General features: G+C 36.9%; 1 protein-coding gene and 1 pseudogene across 1 annotated transcript; both read left to right on the top strand.

Annotated features, from left to right (window-relative positions):
* Positions 1 to 10,882: 10,882 nt before the first annotated feature.
* On the top strand, positions 10,883 to 10,998 carry LOC126004766 (uncharacterized; annotated as a pseudogene).
* Positions 10,999 to 17,034: 6,036 nt separating this feature from the next.
* On the top strand, positions 17,035 to 18,417 carry LOC126004399 (tripartite motif-containing protein 60-like). Its single transcript, XM_049770838.1, has one exon. It carries the CDS (start codon positions 17,035 to 17,037, stop codon positions 18,415 to 18,417), a length of 1,383 nt encoding a protein of 460 aa, XP_049626795.1.
* The last annotated feature ends 2,452 nt before the right edge of the window (positions 18,418 to 20,869 follow it).

Below are 20,869 nucleotides of genomic sequence, written 5' to 3'. Positions count from 1 at the left end.
ATCTCATTAATAAACTTCTGATTCCATTGATAAGATTATATATAATTAACTTCTTTTTTAAATTAATATCTTTATTTAAGCATTATAATTATAAACTTGTTTGCACTTTGGTTTCAGTTATAAAATAGAGAAAAAAACCCTTCACCAGTAAAAAATTCCCACCACCAATTCCCCTCATCTCCCTTCTCCCACACATCCTGCCAGTATTTGAGATACAATGATAGTTGTTAGTGTAGTTATTTGTCTAGTGGAATTCACCACTCTTTGTGGTAAGCTTCATATTGTGGGCTTGTCCTTCAAGCCCTCATCTCTATAGTCTTTGGGTATAAATAAAATAATATCCTTTAGGGCTGGAGAGATAGCATGGAGTTAAGGCATTTGCCTTGCATGCAGAAGGTCGGTCGTTCAAATCCCAGCATCCCACATGGTTCCCCAGCCTGCTAGGGGCGATTTCTGAACTAAAGCCAGGAGTAGCCCCTGAGTGCTGCCGGGCGTGACACAAAAAACAACAACAACAACAACAACAACAATAATAATAATAATAATATCCTTTATGTTTCTTAAATCCTACAGATTAATGAGACTATTCTGTATCTATCTTTCTCCCTCTGACTTATTTCACTCAGCATAATAGTTTCCATGTTCATCCATGTGTAGGAAAATTTTATGACTTCATATTTCCTGACAGCTGCATAGTATTCCTTTGGTATATGTACCACAGTTCCTTAGCCACTCATCTGTTGTTAGGCATCTGGGTTGTTTTCAGATCCTGGCTATTGTAAATAGCACTGCAATGAATATAGATGTGCAGAGGCATTTTTTGTATTGTGACTTTGTGTTCCTAGGGAATATCCCTAGAAGTGGTAAAGCTGAATCATATGGGAGCTCAATTTTCAGTTTTTGAGAAATTTCCTTATAGTTTTCATAAAGGCTGGACTAGATGGCATTTCCACCAGCAGTGAATGAGAGTTCCTTTCTCCCCACATCCCCACCAGCACTGATTGTTCTTATTCTTTGTGATGTGCTCCAATCTCTGGGGTGTGAGATGGTACATCATTGTTGTTTTAATTTGTATCATCATTATAATTAATGTGGAGCATCTTTGTGTCTTTTTGGACATTTGTATTTCTTCTTAGAGGAAGTGTTTATTCATTTTTTCTCCTCATTTTTTGATAGGGTTAGATGTATTTTTCTTGTTAAGTTCTGTTAGTATCTTGTATATCTTAGATATTAGCCCATTGTCTGATGAATATTGGGTGAATAGTTTCTCCCATTCTGTAGGTGGCCTTTGCATTCTAGTCACTATTACCTTTCAGATGCAGAAGATTCTCAGATTAATATAGTCCCCTATGTTTTTCTCTGTTTCCACTTGTTGGACAGTACTGTTTCCTCCTTGAAGATGCCTTCGGTCTCTATGTCATAGAGTGTTTTTACCTATGTATTCTATATACCTTATGGTTTTGGGTCATAAATCAAAGTCTTCAATTTATTTGGATTTGACCTTTGCACATGATCTTAATTGGTAGTACATGTTTGCTTTTTTACATATGGCTGACCAGTTGTCCCAGCATCACTGTGAAGAGGCTTTCCTTGATCCATTTTGCATTTATTGCCCCTTTATCAAAGATTAGTTGACTGTATGTCTGGGGATCATTCTCTGAATTTTCAAGTCTACTCCACTGATCTGAGGGTCTGCTTTATTCCAAAACCATGCTGTTTTAATGCCTATTGCTTTGTAGTACAATTTAAGCTTAGAGAAAGTGATGCCTCCCATCGTCTTTTTCCTTAGGGTTGCTCTAGCTATTCATGGGTGTTTATTGTTCCAAATTAATTTCAGGCGTGTGGGATCCACTTTTTTGAAGAATGTCATGGATATCCTTAGAGGAATTGCATTAAATATATACAATGCTTTGGGGAGTATTGCCATTTTAATGATGTTAATCCTCCCAATCCATAAACAGGGTATGTGTCTCCATTTTCTTGTGTCCTTTTACTTTTCTTTTTATTTGTTTGTTTTTGTGTTTGGGACACACCCAGTGACACTCAGGGGTTACTCCTGGCTCTGTGCTCAGGAATTGCTTTGGTTTGAGAGACCATATGGGACACTGAGGATCGAACTCAGTCCATCCTGGGTCAGCTGCATGCAAGGCAAATGCCTTACTGCTGAGATATTGCTCCTGCCCAGTTTTCTATTTCTTAAAGTAGTTTTGGTTTTCTTTCTTTTTTTTTTTCTATAGGTCCTTCACCTCTTTAGTTAAGTTGACTCCAAGGCATTTGAGTTTGTGTGGCACTAATGTGAATGGAATGTTTTAATGTTTATTTCTTCTTTATCATTATTGGTGTATAAAAAGTACGATATTTATGTGTTATTTTGTAGCCTGACACTTTGCTGTATGAATCTATAGTTTCTAAAAGCTTTTTGGTAGAGTCTTAGGGTTTTCTAAATATATTATCATGTCATCTGCAAACAGTGAGAGTTTTACTTCTTCCTTTCTTATCTGGAAGACCTTGATGTGTTTTCCTTGCCTAATTGCTATGACAAGAATTTCCAGCACTATGTTGGATAGGAATGGTGAGAGAGGGCAGCCATATTTTATACCAGATTTTAGAGGAAAAGCTTTTAGTTTATCTCCATTGAGAATAATATTCGCCATCGGTTTGTGGTAAGTGGCCTTGACTACATTGAGAAAAAATTACTTCCATTCTCATCTTGTTGAGAGTTTTTATCCTGCGTGGGTGTTTGAACTAATCAAATGCTTCTTTCTATGCATCTATGAATATGATCATATGGTTTTTATTTTTCCTTTTGTTGATATGGTGTATTATGTTGATTGATGTATGTATGTTAAATCATCTTTCCATCTCTGGAGTGAAACCTACTAGGAAATGGAGCATGACCTTCTTGAGATTTTGGGTCCTATTTGCCAGAATTTTGTTGAGGATCTTTGCATCTGTATTCATCAAGGATATTGGTCTATGTGGTGTGGTTGTTTTTAACTTAGCTTCTCTATCTTGTTTTAGTATCAGGATGATGTTACCTTCATAAAAACTATTTGGGAGTATTTCTGTTTCTTCAATTTCCTGAAAGAGCCTGAAAAAGATTGGTAGTAGTTCTTGAGAGGTTTGAAATAATTAGTTAGTGAACCCATCTGGCCCAGGTTTTTGTTTTTGGAAAGACATTTGATTATCATTTTAATTTCCTCAATAGTGATGAGTCTGTTTAGATATGCAAGATCGTCATGATTCAACCATGGAAGATTATAAGAATCCAAAAATGTATCCATTTCTTCTAGGTTCTCATGTTTTGTGGCAAAGAGTTTCTCTAAGTAGTCTCTGATTACCCTCTGAATCTCTATATTATCTATAGCAATCTTCCCTTTTCATTTCTAATTCTGTTTATTAAGTTTCTTACTCTTCCTTTCTTTATGAATTTACCATCTTGTTCATTTTTTCAAAGAACCAACTTTTCATTTGTTAATCTTTCAGATATATATTTTTTGGATTTCTACTTTGTTGATTTCTGCTCTAAGCTTTATTAGTTCCTTCTGTCGACCTATTTTGGGTTCATTTTGTTGATTATTTTTTAATTTTATAATATATATGATTATATATATATTGGATAAAAAATATTTAGCATTAACTCTTAAAAAGTTATGGGGAAAGTCATTTTTGTAACAATCCTCAGAGACAATGAGAGGAGGGCTGGAACACCAGCTCACTCCATGAAGCTCACCACAAAGAGTGGTGAGTACAGCTATAGAAATAACTACACAGAGAACTACCATAATTAAGTGAATGAATGAGGGAACTGGAAAGCCTGTCTGGAGTACAGGTGGGGGTGGGGTGGGATGGAGGGAGATTGGGGACATTGGTGGTGGTAATGTTGCACTGGTGAAGGGGGTGTTCTTTACATGACTGAAACCTAATCACAATCATTTATGTAATCAAGATGTTCAAATAAAGAAGAAGAAAAAAGTTATGAGGTGTCAGAGAGATAACACAATGGTAGAATGTTTGCCTTTCACAGGGCAGATCCAGGATGGACCTCGGTTTGATCCCTGGCATACCATAAGGTCCCCCAAGCCAGGAGTGATTTCTGAATGCATATTCAGGAGTGACCCCTGAACATCATCACGTGTGGACCAAAAGCAAAACAAAAAAAAAAGTTATGAGGGGAATGTTGCAAGTGTTTAAGAGAGAATGAGATGAGAATGTATGTGTTTAAGAGAGAAATCTGGCTTGTCCAGAGTGGAAAAAGCAAGTAGAAACAAGCAAGTGAGATTCTTTCTCAAGAGAGAACACAGGCTTGAAGATGAAGCTTTTATGATTAAATAAATCTTGTCTGTCTTCTTTACGAAGGAGGGACACACTTGGCAGTGCTTGGAGGTTCAACCTGACTGAGTGCTTGGGATGGTGTTTGATTGCCCCCAGACAAAGCATGCATTTATTTATCAAACTCTCCCCCTGGTCTTCTCTTTCCTTTCATTGGTATAGTGCATTTATAATCAACAAGCGCAATTATAATTGCTCTCCTGGAATTAATTCAATTCAGACATGATGTATGTCTTTTAATGTATTATTGAATAGGAGTGGTGAGAGAGGGCAGCCATATCTTATACCAGATTTTAGAGGAAAGGCTTTTAGTTTATTCCCATTGAGATTTTATTTTTATTGAGGATATTGCATGTATGTTCATCAGTGATAATGGCCTAAGATTTTCTTTATAAGTGTGAAGACAATGTGATGACTCTTCTTTTGGTATTAGAGTAAAACTTTTTTTGGGGGGGATGGGGTTTGGGTCACATCCGGCTGTGGCTGCAGCAGCGGCACCTAGGGATTATTCCTGGTTTTTGGCTCAGAAATTGTTCCTGACAGGCTCAGGGGACCATATTAGATGCCCAGAATTGAGCCACAATCAGTCCTGGGTCAGCCGCCTGCGAGGCTAAGGTCCAACCGCTGTGCTATCTCACCAGCCCAAAACTGTTTGAAATAATTTCCTTTTAATCTATATTTTGCAAACTCTTAGATGGATAAGTAATAGGTTATCTTTGAACATTTTGGATAACTTTGTACTACAATATCTGAATCTGGAACTTTGTTTTTAGGAAATTTAATTTTTGTGTTATACTGGGTATTGAACTAACCCTGAGTTACATACTGACTTTGGGGACAATCTCAATTACTATTTCTATTTCCTTGCTTATAATCTATAAAAGCTTTTTTTATTTCAGAGCTGGTGTGTTAGCACAGTGGTAGACTGCTTTGCACACAGCTGACACAAGATGTTTGATCCATGGCATCCCATATGGCCCCAAGATCCTGCCAGGAGCAATTTCTGAGTGCAGAGCCAGGAGCAATCCCTGAGTACTGCCAGGTGTGGCCCCAAAACAAAACCAACAACAAAAACCAAAAAAAAAAAAAAAAATTTCTATTTCATGTGCTTCAACCTGTTAAGCCATATCTCTGGCCTCTTAACTTTGTTTCTTACTTAAGTATTCATAGAAAATTGAAAATTTACTATGATAATTGTTTTCTTTTTTAAAAAATGAATTTTATTTTTACACTGTTCTTGTAAAATGCCAATCATATCTGTAATTAAATCTATAGTACATATATGTTTTGGTTTTGTTATTTCTATGCTACTCCTATTTAAAAACAAAAATAAAAACAAAAGATGGCCTGATAGGAAGGTCAGGTGTAAGATTACAGTGTAGTTGCCCCAGGGTCTCTTTGTAATCAACTGTGCTATGAATGTGCTATGAATCCATGTGCTTGTCTCCCACAGGTCTTTCCTCTAACAGAGAAATGCTTTATTGGTCTCTTAAGTTTTTCCTTCCTTTTCCTTCTCTTCCCTGGCACAGAAGATGCTTAACAATTATTCCTGGTTCTTATTTTGTGGTCAGGAGACAGTATCATAATACCTCTGGGATTGGAATGCAGGCAGGGTCAGCCTGAGGCAATGCAGTACTTAACACCCTGTACTATTTCTCTGCACTATTTTCTGTCTTTTTCTTTCTTTCTCCTTCCTTCCTTCCTTCCTCCCTCCCTCCCTTCCTCCCTCCCTCCCTCCCTTCCTTCCTTCCTTCCTTCCTTCCTTCCTTCCTTCCTTCCTTCCTTCCTTCCTTCCTTCCTTCCTTCCTCTTTCTTTTCCTTTTTTCTTTCTTTCTTTTTGCCTTTTCTTTAATTTTTCTTTCTTTTTTCTTTTTCTTTCTTTTTTCTTTTTCTTTCTTATTCTTTCTTTCTTTCTTTCTTTCTTTCTTTCTTTCTTTCTTTCTTTCTTTCTTTTTTTTTTTTTTTTGGTTTTTGGGTCATACCCGGCAGCGCTCAGGGGTTACTCCATGCTCAAAAATGTCTGGCTCCAGGCTCAGAATGTGCTGGGGATTACATTTGAGACTCTTGCACATATATATGTATATATATGTTATATATGTATTCCATCTCTGAGCCATATTAACTGTCCAATATAATTTATTTACTTATTTATTTGAGATTTTAAGCTATACTCAATGATGCTCAGTAGCAATTATGAACTCATTGATAGAAAGTCTTTTCTGGAAATGCATAGGAAACATGTCATGCTCAGGTATAGAATACCTGCTTTTCATATGTTAGGTCCTGAGTTTGATTTCTGGAGAGGGAGGGAGGGAGGGAGGGAGGGAGGGAGGGAGGGAGGGAGGGAGGGAGGGAGGATGGGAGGGAGGGAGGAAAGGTGGGAGGGAGGGAGGAAGGGAAGGAAGGAAGGGAGGAAGGAAGGAAGGGAAGAAAGGAAGAAAGAAAGAAAGAAAGAAAGAAAGAAAGAAAGAAAGAAAGAAAGAAAGAAAGAAAGAAAGAAAGAAAGAAAGAAAGAAAGAAAGAAAGAAAGAAAGAAAGAAAGAAAGAAAGAAAGAAAGAAAGAAAGAAAGAAGAAAGAAAGAAAGAAAGAAAGAAAGAAAGAAAGAAAGAAAGAAAGAAGAAAGAAAGAAAGAGAAAGAAGAAAGAAAGAAAGAAGAAAGAAAGAAGAAAATGAAAGAAGAAAGAAAAATAAAAAAGAAAGAAAGAAAGAAAGAAGAAAATGAAAGAAAAAAGAAAAAGAAAGAAAGAAAAAAGAATAAAGATGAAAGAAAGAAAAAAAGAAAGAGAAATAGAAAGAAAGAAAGAAAGAAAGAAAGAAAGAAAAAGGAAGATGAAAGAAAGAAAAAAGAAGAAAGAAAGAAAGAAAGAAAGAAAGAAAGAAAGAAAGAAAGAAAGAAAGAAAGAAGGAAGGAAGGAAGGAAGGAAGGAAAGAAGGAAAGAAAGAGATAAAGAGATAGAAAGAAAGAAAGAAAGAAAGAAAGAAAGAAAGAAAAAGAAAGAAAGAGAAGAAAATGAAAGAAAAGAGAAAAAGAAAAAAGAAAGAAAAAAGAATAAAGATGAAAGAAAGAAAAAAGAAAGAGAAATAGAAAGAAAGAAAGAAAGAAAGAAAAAAGAATAAAGATGAAAGAAAGAAAAAAAGAAAAATAGAAAGAAAGAAAGAAAAAGGAAGATGAAAGAAAGAAAAAAGAAGAAAGAAAGAAAGAAAGAAAGAAAGAAAGAAAGAAAGAAAGAAAGAAAGAAAGAAAGAAAGAAGAAGAAAGAAAGAAAGAAAGAAAGAAAGAAGAAAGAAAGAAAGAAAGAAAGAAAGAAAGAAAGAAAGAAAGAAAGAAAGAAAGAAAGAAAGAAAGAAAGAAAGAAAGAAAGAAAGAAAGAAAGGAAAAGAAAAGAAAAGAAACAACCCTTTTTTGAAGAAGTTACTGTTCTGTTTTTTTTTAATTCTTGATTTGTTTTTGTTTCTTTGTAGCTGATGGTTTTGGTTTTTGGTTTATTCTTTTTTTATTCTTTTTGTACTTTTGTTGTTACTCCCTTATTGCTTTTGTTTTTGTTTTTGCCTTTGTCTTATCTTGTCTTGTTTAGTTACCTTTTTCTTCTTTCCCCTTTCTTCTTCCAAGTGGATATTTACAACACTTAGATGGACTCCTCTCATATCTTTTCTCATATCTCTAATAGAGCCACATTATTGGAATCACTTTGATCAGCATATTTGGAGGGAGAAAAATGGACGGTATCAAGACCAGACAGTCGTATGTTCATCTGGTGGGAAAAAAAATGATCAAACTTGACCAAATCCAAAGTTAATGACAACATAATCGATGCCCAATCTACATCAAGCTATACCGGGGGGGGGGGGGGGGGCAGTTGCACTAGCATTATGGGGAGTAAAGGAGGGAGAAGTAGGATGCATGATGGTAACAGGAGTGGAAGGAGGACAACACTGGTGGTGGGAATGCCCCTAAATCATTATCACTATGAGTCTTAGATATTAGTGTGAAAGATTTGTAATTCACTTTGACCACAATAAAAAAAATATTGAGGTGTTTTTAGTATTCTGCATCCAGAATCAAATTAATAAATGTGAATTTAGAACTATGATCATTGAGTCAGTCTTAGAAACACTGAACAGTAAAACATAAATTGATATCTTGTTTGCTGTCTGCTCTGAAGCCATACCCAGTGTTGCTCAGGGTTTACTCTAGATGTGGCCTGGGGTCATCTTTGTACAAAGTACTATACTCCAGCTTCCCAAACTGACATCTTACCTCTGTCCAGTTTTATTAAGGGAAATCCTAATTTTTTAGATGTTTGATGTGCTTGGCACATGGACATGTGTGGGGATTGGTTTCCTGGAGTCTGCTGTCTGCAGCCTGCAATTATCAGTATTCACCATGTTTGTTCCAACCCAGGAATGGACAGTTTAGCAATAGGGGCATCTCACAAAAAACAGATGGAGTCACAGGAGAAAGTGCAGAAAGCCTACCATGCTCTACCTAATAGGCCCCACCCTTCTAGTTCTAGCTCTTGTTCAATCAAACAATCCTACAACAGCTGTAAGCTCAGAAACAAAGGAATCTCTCCCCAAATTGGTACTCCAGACTTAATTTAGGGTTTGGTTAGTTGTTAATTTGGCCACACCCACAAATGTACGAAATTTATACTTGGCACTGTGCTCAGTTTGGCTGGAGAGACCACATGACTCTGTTCTACCATATGCAAAGCAAGCAGCCTACCTGCTGTACTTGGACCCCATCCAGACTTATTTCTTAAGAGAGGACATCTAGTACAAAAGACCCCCAAAAATGGAGTTGGAGTGATAGTATAGTAGGCAGAGCACTTCTCTTGCATGACCAATCCATGTCTAATCCCTGATCCCACATACTCCCCTGAGCATAGTCATACCTCCAGGAGTGAATCTTGAGCTCGGTTCAAGAAGTAACTCCTGAGCATTACAGAGTGTGGCATCAAGATATTTAAAAATAAATTATTGATAAGGTCGGGGATTCCACACGCACCCCTTTAATGACTCCAAGTGGCAGAGACTATGCAAAGGCAAGGGGTTTTATTATTCAAGCATATGCAGGTACTCTAAACATGGCCTAACATAAGCCAGAGGATGAGGGCCCCGAAACTGATTTAATAAGCCTTTATGTAGCTTTTCAGACAGTGGAAGATTACAGTAGGTTGGTCCATTTCAGGGAGGACGTGACACTTGACATTTGCTCAGTTACATTTTTGCAAGATTTAGATAACCACAAGTCACAAGGTTTGCAACAGGTAAAATGTATCTTTGGGTCAAAGGCAAGTTCTTGGGATTTAGGAAGGGGTGTGGTTCAGGGCATTAAGGGCGAGTCCTCGAAAAGCTGCAGAGAAAAATTATTTTATTTCTTTTATCTTTCAATATAAAATAGATCCAAATGTTCAGTTTTGTGTTTGTTTCCACCATTGTAGAAGCTCCTCTTGCCCTAAACCAACCCTGGGTAAATGGGTCTGAAGCAGGGGCACCACAAGAATTAAGTAAACAAGACATTCATAAGGGAAAAAAGCATGATGAGGTCAGGGAGTTTTCAGCTTCGTGGACTGAAGACTGCCCTTCCTCCCTTTGAGATCTTTTCTTTGTTTGTTTGTTTGTTTGTTTGTTTGTTTGTTTTTTGGGACACACCCGGCGGTGCTCAGGGGTTACTCCTGGCTGTCTGCTCAGAAATAGCTCCTGGCAGGCACGGGGGACCATATGGGACACCGGGATTCGAACCAACCACCTTGGGTCTTGCATCGGCTGCTTGCGAGGCAAATACCTCTGTGCTATCTCTCCGGGCCCTCCCTTTGAGATCTTTATCTGTCAACTTCAATCTACTTGGTAGGGAAGGGCAGACAGAATTAACAGACAAAAGTACCTATCTTATGCTAATCAAGCCTTGATGGGGTTTTACATTTCAAAAGGCTGGGGAGAAGCTAGGTGTGAGTTCTGTGTGTTTAGCTGCACACCATGTTCAGTAGTTGGCAGTACGCAGAAAAGGGTATAATTATGAGTATGCTTTTCAAATTCTAAAATATGTCCTTATACCAAATTTCATGCTGATTTTTAAACTTTATTTAAACTGTTTTCTATAGTAAAATCCAATAGTTGCCATAATGTTCATAACAGATAACTGCTATAATTATAATAAAATATTGTGCAGCTTCCTGAAAAAAATGAAATCTCTGAGGTTTTATGTAACATCCCAACTTCCATAGACATAAAAATATGTAAAGTGGGGCTAGAAGACTTTCCAAAGGAATTAGAAACAAAATTAAATATTAGAAATTAGAAAACCTGTGATATTAAACATGATTTAAAATGTTGAAAGTGGGGGCCGGAGAGATAGCATGGAGGTAAGGCGTTTGCCTTTAGTGCAGAATAACTGTGGTTCAAATCCCGGCATCCATATGGTCCCCTGTGCCTGCCAGGGGCGATTTCTGAGCATAGAGCCAGGAGTAACCTCTGAGTGCTGCCGGGTGTGACCCAACCCCCCAAAAAATAATAATAATAAAAATAAAATAAAATGTTGAAAGTGGGGTGCTCGCTTCAGCAGCACATATACTAAAATTGTAACTATACAGAGAAGATTAGCATGGCCCTTGCACAAGGATGACATGCAAAATATTGAAAGTGAGGGCTGGAGCAATAGTACTGCTGGTAAGGTGTTTGTCCTGCACACAGAAAATCTGGGGTTTAATCCCTAGCATCACAGAAGGCCTCCTGAAAACTGCCAGGAATGATTCCGAGCACAGAGTGACAAGTAAGCCCTTAGTCACAACACTGAGTATGTCTTCCATCCCCTAAGGTTGAAAGTGTTCCCTTTATCTTTCCTAAGAAAAAGAGAAAGAAAACCTCAATCAGAAATCTTTATTTGTGGTCACGTTAGAAGTGTGTCATAGGAAATCAGCTCCTGAGTGAATTTATTGATCATCCTGGCACCCACCAACCTGTAAACTACCTTTTCAAAATTTTACTTCCCTGCAATCTTTCTCTATAAAACTTCTTGTAACTGTAAGGACAAGGTGTTTCAGGAGATTAGAGTCTGCCATCTCCTCAGTTTACAAACCTCTGAATAAATCTTTTTGAGAGAGAGAACAAAATAAAGTAGTTGAAATTTATAGATTATTTTTATGTGATTTTTTTAAACACCATAAATACACTTAGACATTCAGTTTTCTTTAAGCTACTTTATTTCCTGAATTTCTCTAATTAATTAAAGGCATTACAATTTCTACACTCTACCATTTATTGAAAAAGAAGTTCTCTTATTTTCTGTAACTTTGAAGACAGAGATGTCCATTTCATTCTTGAAAGTATTTAGACCACTATTAAAAAAATCATTGGTTAAGGTGATTTTTATAGCCAAGGAGTAAATATGAAGGAACAGTTGGATGAGTATTTGACCAATGATGTTGGGGTGATAAAATCATACATCAAAGGCCACAGTTAATTGTCCCATAGAGATCAGAGCAGACATGGCCAGCCAACCTTCAATGGTGGGTAGGGGCTAATCCTACCATTTGACTAATTAGCTCTTGACTAATTAATTAGTGATCAACAGACTTTAAAACAAAATTATATTGATCACAAAATATTGACACAACATACATAATTACCACATATAATGCTACATTGCGCTTCTTTTAAAAATTCATTTTCCTTTTGTCTTAAATTTTATAGATTCATGTAGTTATTTAAATTCCAAATTTCAAATTGTATATTTGACTTCAAAAGGCCACAATCCTGTATTTTGTAAATTTTCATTAGACTGCTGATTTTAGAAAGTATGGTATGAGAAAGAGACTCAGAAGATATTTCCAAGCTCCTTTCATTGAGGAAAGAGTAAACCTTCCTGTTGTGTTGTGTGATCTGAGTCATTTAAACAACACATATCTGATAAATCTTTATATCAAGTACCCTGTGGGTCAGTAGCCTGCTCTGTCAGTAGCCTCCCTCAGTCATGTGACATCATGCTAGGGTCACTTAAACCAAACAACATTCAAATGACACACTAAAGCGCTCAAGGCAAACTCAGAAAGTGATACATGAGTTTCTTTCTTTCTCTAAAATTAATTTCTAAGTTTTATTTTATCTCAAGTGGGTTAAAAATGTTTTTCATGGGAAAAATAGCCAACCAAAAATAATGTACTATTACCACAGTCATTGCTTTTGTTCTGTTTTGTTTTGATTTTCGTTTTATTTTATTTTTTAGGTAGGAGTAAATTTAAGATGCTATTTTCTTTTCAATGTTTATTATATTTACTCTAAAAATTATGATACAATTATAACTTAACTATCTCATCAATTTCCAATACATCTCTTTAAAAAGCAGCCTACAAATATGTTGTAACATTTTTCTTTTCGTTTTTGCTTTTGGGTCACACCTGGTGGTACTCAGGGTTTACTCCTGGCTCTGCACTCAGAAATAGCTCCTGGCAGACTCAGGGGACCATATGGGATGTGGATATCTAACTCAGGTTCATCCCGGGTCTGCCTCATACAAGGCAAACGCCCTACTGCTTTTCTATCACTCTGGTCCGGGTAACATTTTTCTATGGAAGATGAAGTTTATCTTCCTTAGTTTCCTTTATTTACTTTTTAAAAGTTGAATGTCATTAGGCTACAAGCTGTGTTGTATGTGTTTTAGAAGTAGAATTTTATTTCTCTTCAAAGTATAAGTTAGCACAGTAGCTCCACCAATAAAGTATCAATACCCCAGTCCATGCAATCTCCTTCCCTCATAGTTGTCTCCTCTTCCCTTCTTTTTGATAATCAAAGTTGAGTGGTCTGACTCCATGGATTTGTCTTTGTTGATTTTCTGTGGCGGTCCCATTTTGTCACAATTTTTGAACCCAATTAGGTAACTCTGGAATTTATTTGTAATGTGAGTATAAAACTAAAACTTGCCAATTATAGCAAATTCAAAATAAAAATAGATAAATTTTTGTCTCACTATTATAGTTGTTACTCAAAAATTTTCTTCATGTAGATGGTAACTTTTTTCAGTAAATTAATACTTAAGAACTATTGACATGAAATTATATAAAGCACTGTTATCATATTGGTAATTTATTAGAAAAAGAATTAATGAAAAATGATTAACATTAGGGCTAAAGAAAAGAAACTCAACTGGAAAACTTTTGTTATCAGAAATGCACAGAGATAGAGACAAGAGACTACTCAAGAGACTATGAGTAGTATAAAATTTGGCTTCAGAGTCAGCAACATTGGCCATTATACATATGTATATATAATTCAGAATGGTCTTTAAACAGCAATTAATGTTTCGCGATTGCTTTGGAAAAGTCTTTTGTTTCTATTTATTTTGGTTGCTAAATAAGATAAGCTACTCCTTTATCTGGTTGATTCAAAAATCATGATACTCCTGTGAAATGTTCTAATCTTGGTCTTGCCAGCAGATGGACTACACCCAAAATAATGCTAGCTTTTTCCCTGTTCATTTTCTCTTCAAATTTCTCTTGATAGTAGCTTAAAAGGGTAAGAGTGTAGTTTCTGTGATAACTTATTCTAGAGGTTTATAAATCTAAAATGTATAGTAATCTGCAAATGTAAGAATTGCACTAATCAGTTCTAAAGCTATCAAACTTCTCTCTAGACTATGGTCGATGACTATGTTCTGTTGTCTGGTGGAGTAAGTGGAAATAAAATAAATAAATTATTTCAATAAATAAATAAAATAAAAAAGCCTACTTAGAGAGAAGCACCTTGGTAGACCAGCATGGTGACATCTCAGAACGAGTTTTATCTGCAGCAAGAGAGAAGTTGCTGAAGGACTGCCTCTTCAGTATACTTTCTAATACTTTATTTCTCAATTTTAGCATTTTTTATATTTGGCATGCTAAAACTCAAAATTCATAGAAGCTTAATTTATTCTTTCTTAATTATTCATTTTCTTTATTTTTACTAAGAATTAACTTTGAGAATTTGAAAGAAGTCCAATCAACCATGCCTTTAATATTTTTCTTGGTAATCTCAGCTAATTATCCTAGTTTGCTACTGAAAAATGCTGTTTTCCACATAAGTGGGACACAATCATTTTCAACTCTGTACTAAGGCTCCTATTTTTTTTTTCTTTTCTTTTCTTTTTTCTTTTTTCTTTATTTGTTTATTTATTTGGTTTTTCAGCTATACCTGATGACACTCAAGGGTTACTCCTGGCTATGTGCTCAGAAATTGCTCCTGGCTTGGGGGACCATGTGGGACGCCAGGGGATCGACCGTGATCTGTCCTAGGCTACAGGTACAAGGCAGATAGTTGCCTTACTGCTTGCTCCACCGCTCCAGTCCAAAGACTCCAATTTCTTCAAGTTTCAAGTAACTTGTCTCTCATCTCCATTTAAGTCCTCAGTATTGGCATGTTTAACTTCTATGCTCACCCCAATATTTCACCTAAGTACAACATACATATCCTGTTAGCTAATTGATATTTTGCAGGATCCCTATAGTAAATTTCACTATCTGTATGACATATAGATACAAATGTACACATTAAAATATATGTATTTTTTGACCCGGAGAGATAGCACAGCGGCATTTGCCTTGCAAGCAGATGATCCAGGACCAAAGGTGGTTGGTTTGAATCCGGGTGTTCCATATGGTTCCCCATGCCTGCCAGGAGCTATTTCTGAGCAGATAGCCAGAAGTAACCCCTGAGCAACTCTGAGTGTGACCCAAAAACCAAAAACCAAAAAAAAAAAAAATGTATTTTTCAAATGATGCAGTTCACTTGAATAAATTATTTTTCATGTCAGTTGATTTATTAGAATAGATGATTGTTAAGAACTACTATCTTTAAGTATTCTTTTTCTTTTTTTTTGGTTTTTGGGCCACACCTGGCATTGCTCAGGGGTCACTCCTGGCTTTCTGCTCAGAAATAGCTCCTGGCAGGCACGGGGGACCATATGGGACACCGGGATTTGAACCAACCACCTTAGGTTCTGGATCGGCTGCTTGCAAGGCAAACACCGCTGTGCTATCTCTCCAGGCCCCGAGAACTACTATCTTTAAGTATTCTTAATACATTAATTTAGTCATGACAATAAAGTTCAGGGCTCAACTGAAACTATTTTTCGTAATTTCATAAAAGCTCTAGCATTCAACTTTAATTTGTACCTCCCCCCTTACTACATGCACTCTGAATTCGAGGCAAGAACAAAACCACTCCTAGGGGAAGAACCACTATTTTTTCCTGGGTGTGGTCTCAATAACTCCACCTTCTTGGCCACTGTAAGAGACTACATAAATTAGTGCCTCATTGGTTCATATATAATTCTGGTTATTTGCCTCACAGACCATTCCTAGAGAAAGCAAGAGCAGTCCAGAATTGGCATACATATTCAGGTAAGCTGAAAATGAGATGTGGGAACTAGCACTGAAAAGTCCTAGCTTCTTGAGACGTCTGTTCCATGCAGAGATAAAAATCTGCATTTTCATAGGATATCCAATTTCTATTTTATTTGAGAATGATTTTATTCATTATAAATGCAAGTCATTCAAAATATTTGTCTTTATTTATATAAATTATTGTTAATTATTTATACCAATTCTCTGTCCTATTCTGGAACCAGAAACTGTGTATGTGTGTGTGTATGTGTGTGTGTGTGTGTGTGTGTGTGTGTGTGTGTGTGTGTGTGTGTGTGTGTGTGTGTGTGTATTGATGTGTGGGTAAGAGTGGTCAGGAGTTTACTGTAATGCCTGCAATATGACATGTCCTCTAGAGAATATGAACGCACATGTGGAATCGTCTACATCATCTCAATTTGGGGTGCTTGTGTATGTCTAGAAAGTAAGTTGATAAAAGCTTTATAGTTGTAAAGCCAGTTATTCTCTGAACTTAGACCTGGATGGAATAAAGAGTGAGATAGGAGCGTGGGTGAAATGCCTAGCCATGCCAGTAAAGTCTATATTTCTAACTGGGATTAGACCCCAGTGAAAGAGGGAGGGGGAATGCAAGCCAAAACAAACTAATAATCCCTTTTAGTTAGAATTGTGGGGGTAGAAAGCAAGTTTAGAAGAGTGTTGAAGAAATTCACTTGGAAGACAAATTTACATGGAAAGATTGGTAAATGTTGGTAGGTTTGTAGAAGACTTTTGTGTTGATAGTTCAATTGAATACATCACAGTATTAGTCGATAGAATCCTGCAGCCTGGTATTGCTCTGGCCTCCAACTGAGTCCACATTGAATGTGAGATTTACAAGAGGGGTTTAGGAAATGGGTACTAGGAATGAAAAGGAGTTGAAATTAGGAAGTCATACTATTTGTGGGAAACAACTTCCTTTTTACCTTTTATAAGTGTAAATGAAAAGGATCAGGATAAGCTTCCTATGGAAATTCACTGTGATTTAATTTACACTTTTTTTTTTTTAAAGTTGTAGATGTTTTTGTCCAAGAGAACCAACTGGTCAAAATGAATTTGAGCAATAGCAATTCAGAATAAGGGATTAGTGATTGTCTGGGCTCAGTTTCCCTTAACATTTGCTTCTATATTGAATGGGAAGGAAGGAGAAACAAATTTGTTGGGAGGGAGTTTGTGGATAACCTGAAAATGATTGTGGTCTCTTCAGGAGAATGAGTGCTGTGAAAAAAAAAATATGCTTCTCATTTCTCATAGTGGCTGGAGAATCAACATTTTCTGAAAAGGCGTATCATCACAATGACTAATAGAAGAATGGCCTTTGAGGCCTCCCTGGCAGACCTCCAAGCAGAGGCCAGCTGCCCTCTCTGCCTGGATTATATCAGAGACTCAGTGACTCTTGAGTGTGGGCACAATTTCTGTGACTCCTGTATCCATGAACGCTGGAACAATCTGGAGGGTATCTTCCCCTGTCCTGTCTGCCTCTACCACTGTCCTGACAGGAACTTCAAGAAGAACAACCAATTGTGTCATATCATTGACATCATTAAGCAGATTCCCACCAGAAGGACTAAGTGGAAATGTCAGGAAGAGAAACTCCTATGTGAGAAGCATAATGAGTTGCTTGACTTGTTCTGTGAGAAGGACTTGGAGCTGCTGTGTCCCCAGTGCAGGGTCTCCACTGACCACCACGATCATGTCCTGGACCCCATTAGTAAAGCTGCAGTGAGTCAGAGAAAGGAGCTCCAAAGATACACAAAATTTCTGAAGAAGAAGATTAAAAATGCTGAAATGAATTATGAAAGTCAATATTTAAATATGTATGAAGTGAGAAGGAAAAGAGAAAACTGGAAGAAAGAATTGCAACGCGAATTTGAAGAAATTAAAACTTTCTTGAAAAAGAATCAAGCTTTAATTAATAGTAGTTTGCTTTTGGAAGTGGAAGATATGGAGAAAAAACTAATCAATAACAAGCACCAAATTTCAACCTACATATCCACACTTAAAAATCTCTTAAATGAAATAGCAATGAAATCTTTGCAAAGTGACATGGATTTACTGACAAGCATTGAAATTCTTCGTGACAGGTATGAACAGCTCTCAGCCCCAGATGCCAGTTCATGTGAATTCAAGAAAAATCATGGCACTCTCCCTCCACATTATTTTGGTCTACAAAAAATGATTAGCACATTCCAGGTAGATTTGACACTAGATCCTAAGACTGCTCATTCGAGTCTAACTGTCTCTGAAGACAGGAAGAGTGTGATGGTTAGAACATCCTATTTTGATAATCCTGCAGAATATACTGCTTACCCAGCTGTGCTCAGCTGTGAGGGCTTTGAGAGTGGCAGGCACTTTTGGCAGGTCGAAGTCAGAGGCACAGGGGAATGGTCAATAGGATTGTGTAAAGAATCTGTTGTCAGAAAATGTCAGAAGTCACCAGTCCTAAATACTTGCTTCTGGTCATTTAAGCAATTCATGAGTATCTCAGAAACCCTGGACACTGAGCAAGAAAATAACTTAGTAAGATTTGGCATTTTTCTAGATTTTGAAAGGGGAGAGACTTCGGTTTATAATTTGAATAACAGGGCATATTTGTATAAATTCAATGATATATTTACAGAAAAAGTGATGCCCTATTTTGCTATTGGGCCTGCTTTAAAACCATTTTCCATCAGTTTGGCCAGAGGAGAATGAAGTACTCAAGGATGATTTTACGATTGTGAGTATTTTCTTCTCCTGTTATTGGAAGGAACATTATTTATGAAGTTTTTGAGTCCATGTTTGATGTCTGACTGCTAGAAGACTTTAGGACTTGCCTTTTTCTCTTCCCCATGATTCAAGACCTTCAAAAGCTGATAAGACTGACCTTCAGAGCAGGTGAACGATGACAGCAAGCAAACCCTTAATTGTGCTAATCATCTCCTCACACTGGTCAGTAACTACCATGCATAACATACCTACTCTTTTTTTCTGCACAGTCATTTTTATAGAGGGCCTTCCACTTTCCTTTGAATACCTTATTCTGAGACCAGAGAGATTGTACAATGATTGAGGTGCTTGATTTGCACCCAGTTGACCCAGTTGCTATCCCCAGAATTACATAGGCTCCCCCAAGCACCACTAGAAGTGATCCCTGAGCACAGCAGCATGAGTTAGCTCAGAGTAACACTGGGATGACCACCTCATCTCCTTAAAATAATAAATATATAAGACAACCTCATTTATTCATTAATAAAACTTTTCATAACTTCACTATGTGTGGCATCATTACTATTTACATTCGCAACAACTTTGTGAGGGACATTTATATGCAAGATATTTCAATAACTACATTCTGAGTGTGAATAGAGAGGTGTGAAAAACTGACAGCAGGATTCTCCACATTTGATTCTAACTCATTTGACTGCCAAGTTGGTGAGAACTTTCAGTTCTGCTGTATTGACTGACTCTGTGAACTGAACTAGATTGACCTGTCTCAAGTTATGATATTTAAAGATAAACACATGTTGGAACTTTTTGTTCAAGTGGTTCTTTTGTATGCCTGTTCAGAGTAATCTGTATACCTTCAAATAAGTTGACTCCAGATTCTGACATTCACTGTAGCTCACATAGCAATAAGGAAAATACTCTAAACTGTGACCCAAGTATTGTGTCACAGTATTGTATCAAAGATGACTATTCTGTAGAACAGTTATGGAAAAGCCTCTGGCTTTGTTATCCAGCTCACTATTTAGTCATTATTGTAAAGTAAAGATAGTTACTGTATAAATAACCATAAATATTTGAAATATTGATTGAAATCAACATTTCTAATGCAAAAATCTCACAAGGACTCTACAAATTATATTTTTTTGTTAATTTTTATTTTGACCATATTGGCTTACATATCTTTCACAGTAGTATTATAGGTACATATTAACATTGAATCAGGGAAATACCCATCACCAAATTTGTCCTCCCCCCACCTTGTTCCCTTCCTGCAACCCATATCCCCTGCCATCAACCCCCCCCCCCCGGGGGCTGCTAGAGTAAATGGTCCCCTCTGTGTCTAGCTTACTATTAATGATCATATATCTGTTTGGTCCTGATACCCTCCCTTGTTTCCCCCTCTATTTGAGAGGCGGAACTAGATAGTTCGAGTTATGTGGTTTTGTTTGAAGGAAAGAAAAGCAATAGAATAGGGTAAAAAAATCAAATAAGCTGAAAATGGGCGAAGTCCTTCTAGAGGCTTTCAAACTCAGTTTGAGAGAGGACAGGAAAAAGGTAATTAAAACACCACAACAATACAGAAAGAAATATCAAATAAAATATCCAGTGAGAACTACAGCAATAAAGACAAGCAACACACAATAGTCTCGGTCCTGATATCAAACCATGCCAGAGTGTAAAAAGAAAGAGAAAGATAAAATAAAATAAATTGGAGGCATCAACTTCAATATTTACACCAAAATAAAGAAGTCAAAAAAATCAATTCATATATATATATATGTGTGTGTGTGTGTGTGTGTGTGTGTGTGTGTGTGTGTGTGTGTGTGCGTGTGTGTGTATAAAAGAATTATTTTATGCTCTTTTTATTTCTTTTCCCCCCTGCATAGGCACAGTAACTATTGAGGACATTATAGTGGGAATTCCCTTGGCCTAGGAGATACAGGGTTTCTCCACCCTTGAAATATAGTGTCATGGGATTAACTATAGACTCCTTGCATGATCATTTACTCTCCTCTAGGTGCTTTTGTGGTATATGGAAGATTTCTGCTTCATCATGGATGGTAAAAATCAGACCTCTGTATCTAGAGATCTTGGTGTCTGTATAGCTCAAGGAATGGAGCTTATGATGAAGTCTTTCTTTGTGGTTCTAGCAGTTCTGCTTTTTCAGTGTCATTTTTATCCATATTCTGTAGTTGGTGGTCTTGGTCATTATGCTGCTCCTAGGATGAAGCCTGGGATAGTCCTTCGTTATGTTTCCAGAAGACCCGTTCAGTTGTGGTTGTCTCAGTCAGACCTCTGGAATTGGAGATCTTGTTTATTGAATAGAACGTAGACCAAAACCTAAGTTAGAGCTTTGTTGTTGTTGTTGTTGTTGGTGGTGGTGGTGGTCCATCATGGTTGTAACAACCAGTTATCTGTAGATAGCGATCTTGGCTTT

Source organism: Suncus etruscus, chromosome 3 (assembly GCF_024139225.1).
Source record: "Suncus etruscus isolate mSunEtr1 chromosome 3, mSunEtr1.pri.cur, whole genome shotgun sequence".
Taxonomy (NCBI): Eukaryota; Metazoa; Chordata; class Mammalia; order Eulipotyphla; family Soricidae; genus Suncus; species Suncus etruscus.
This window is presented reverse-complemented; position numbering and strand designations above follow the sequence as displayed.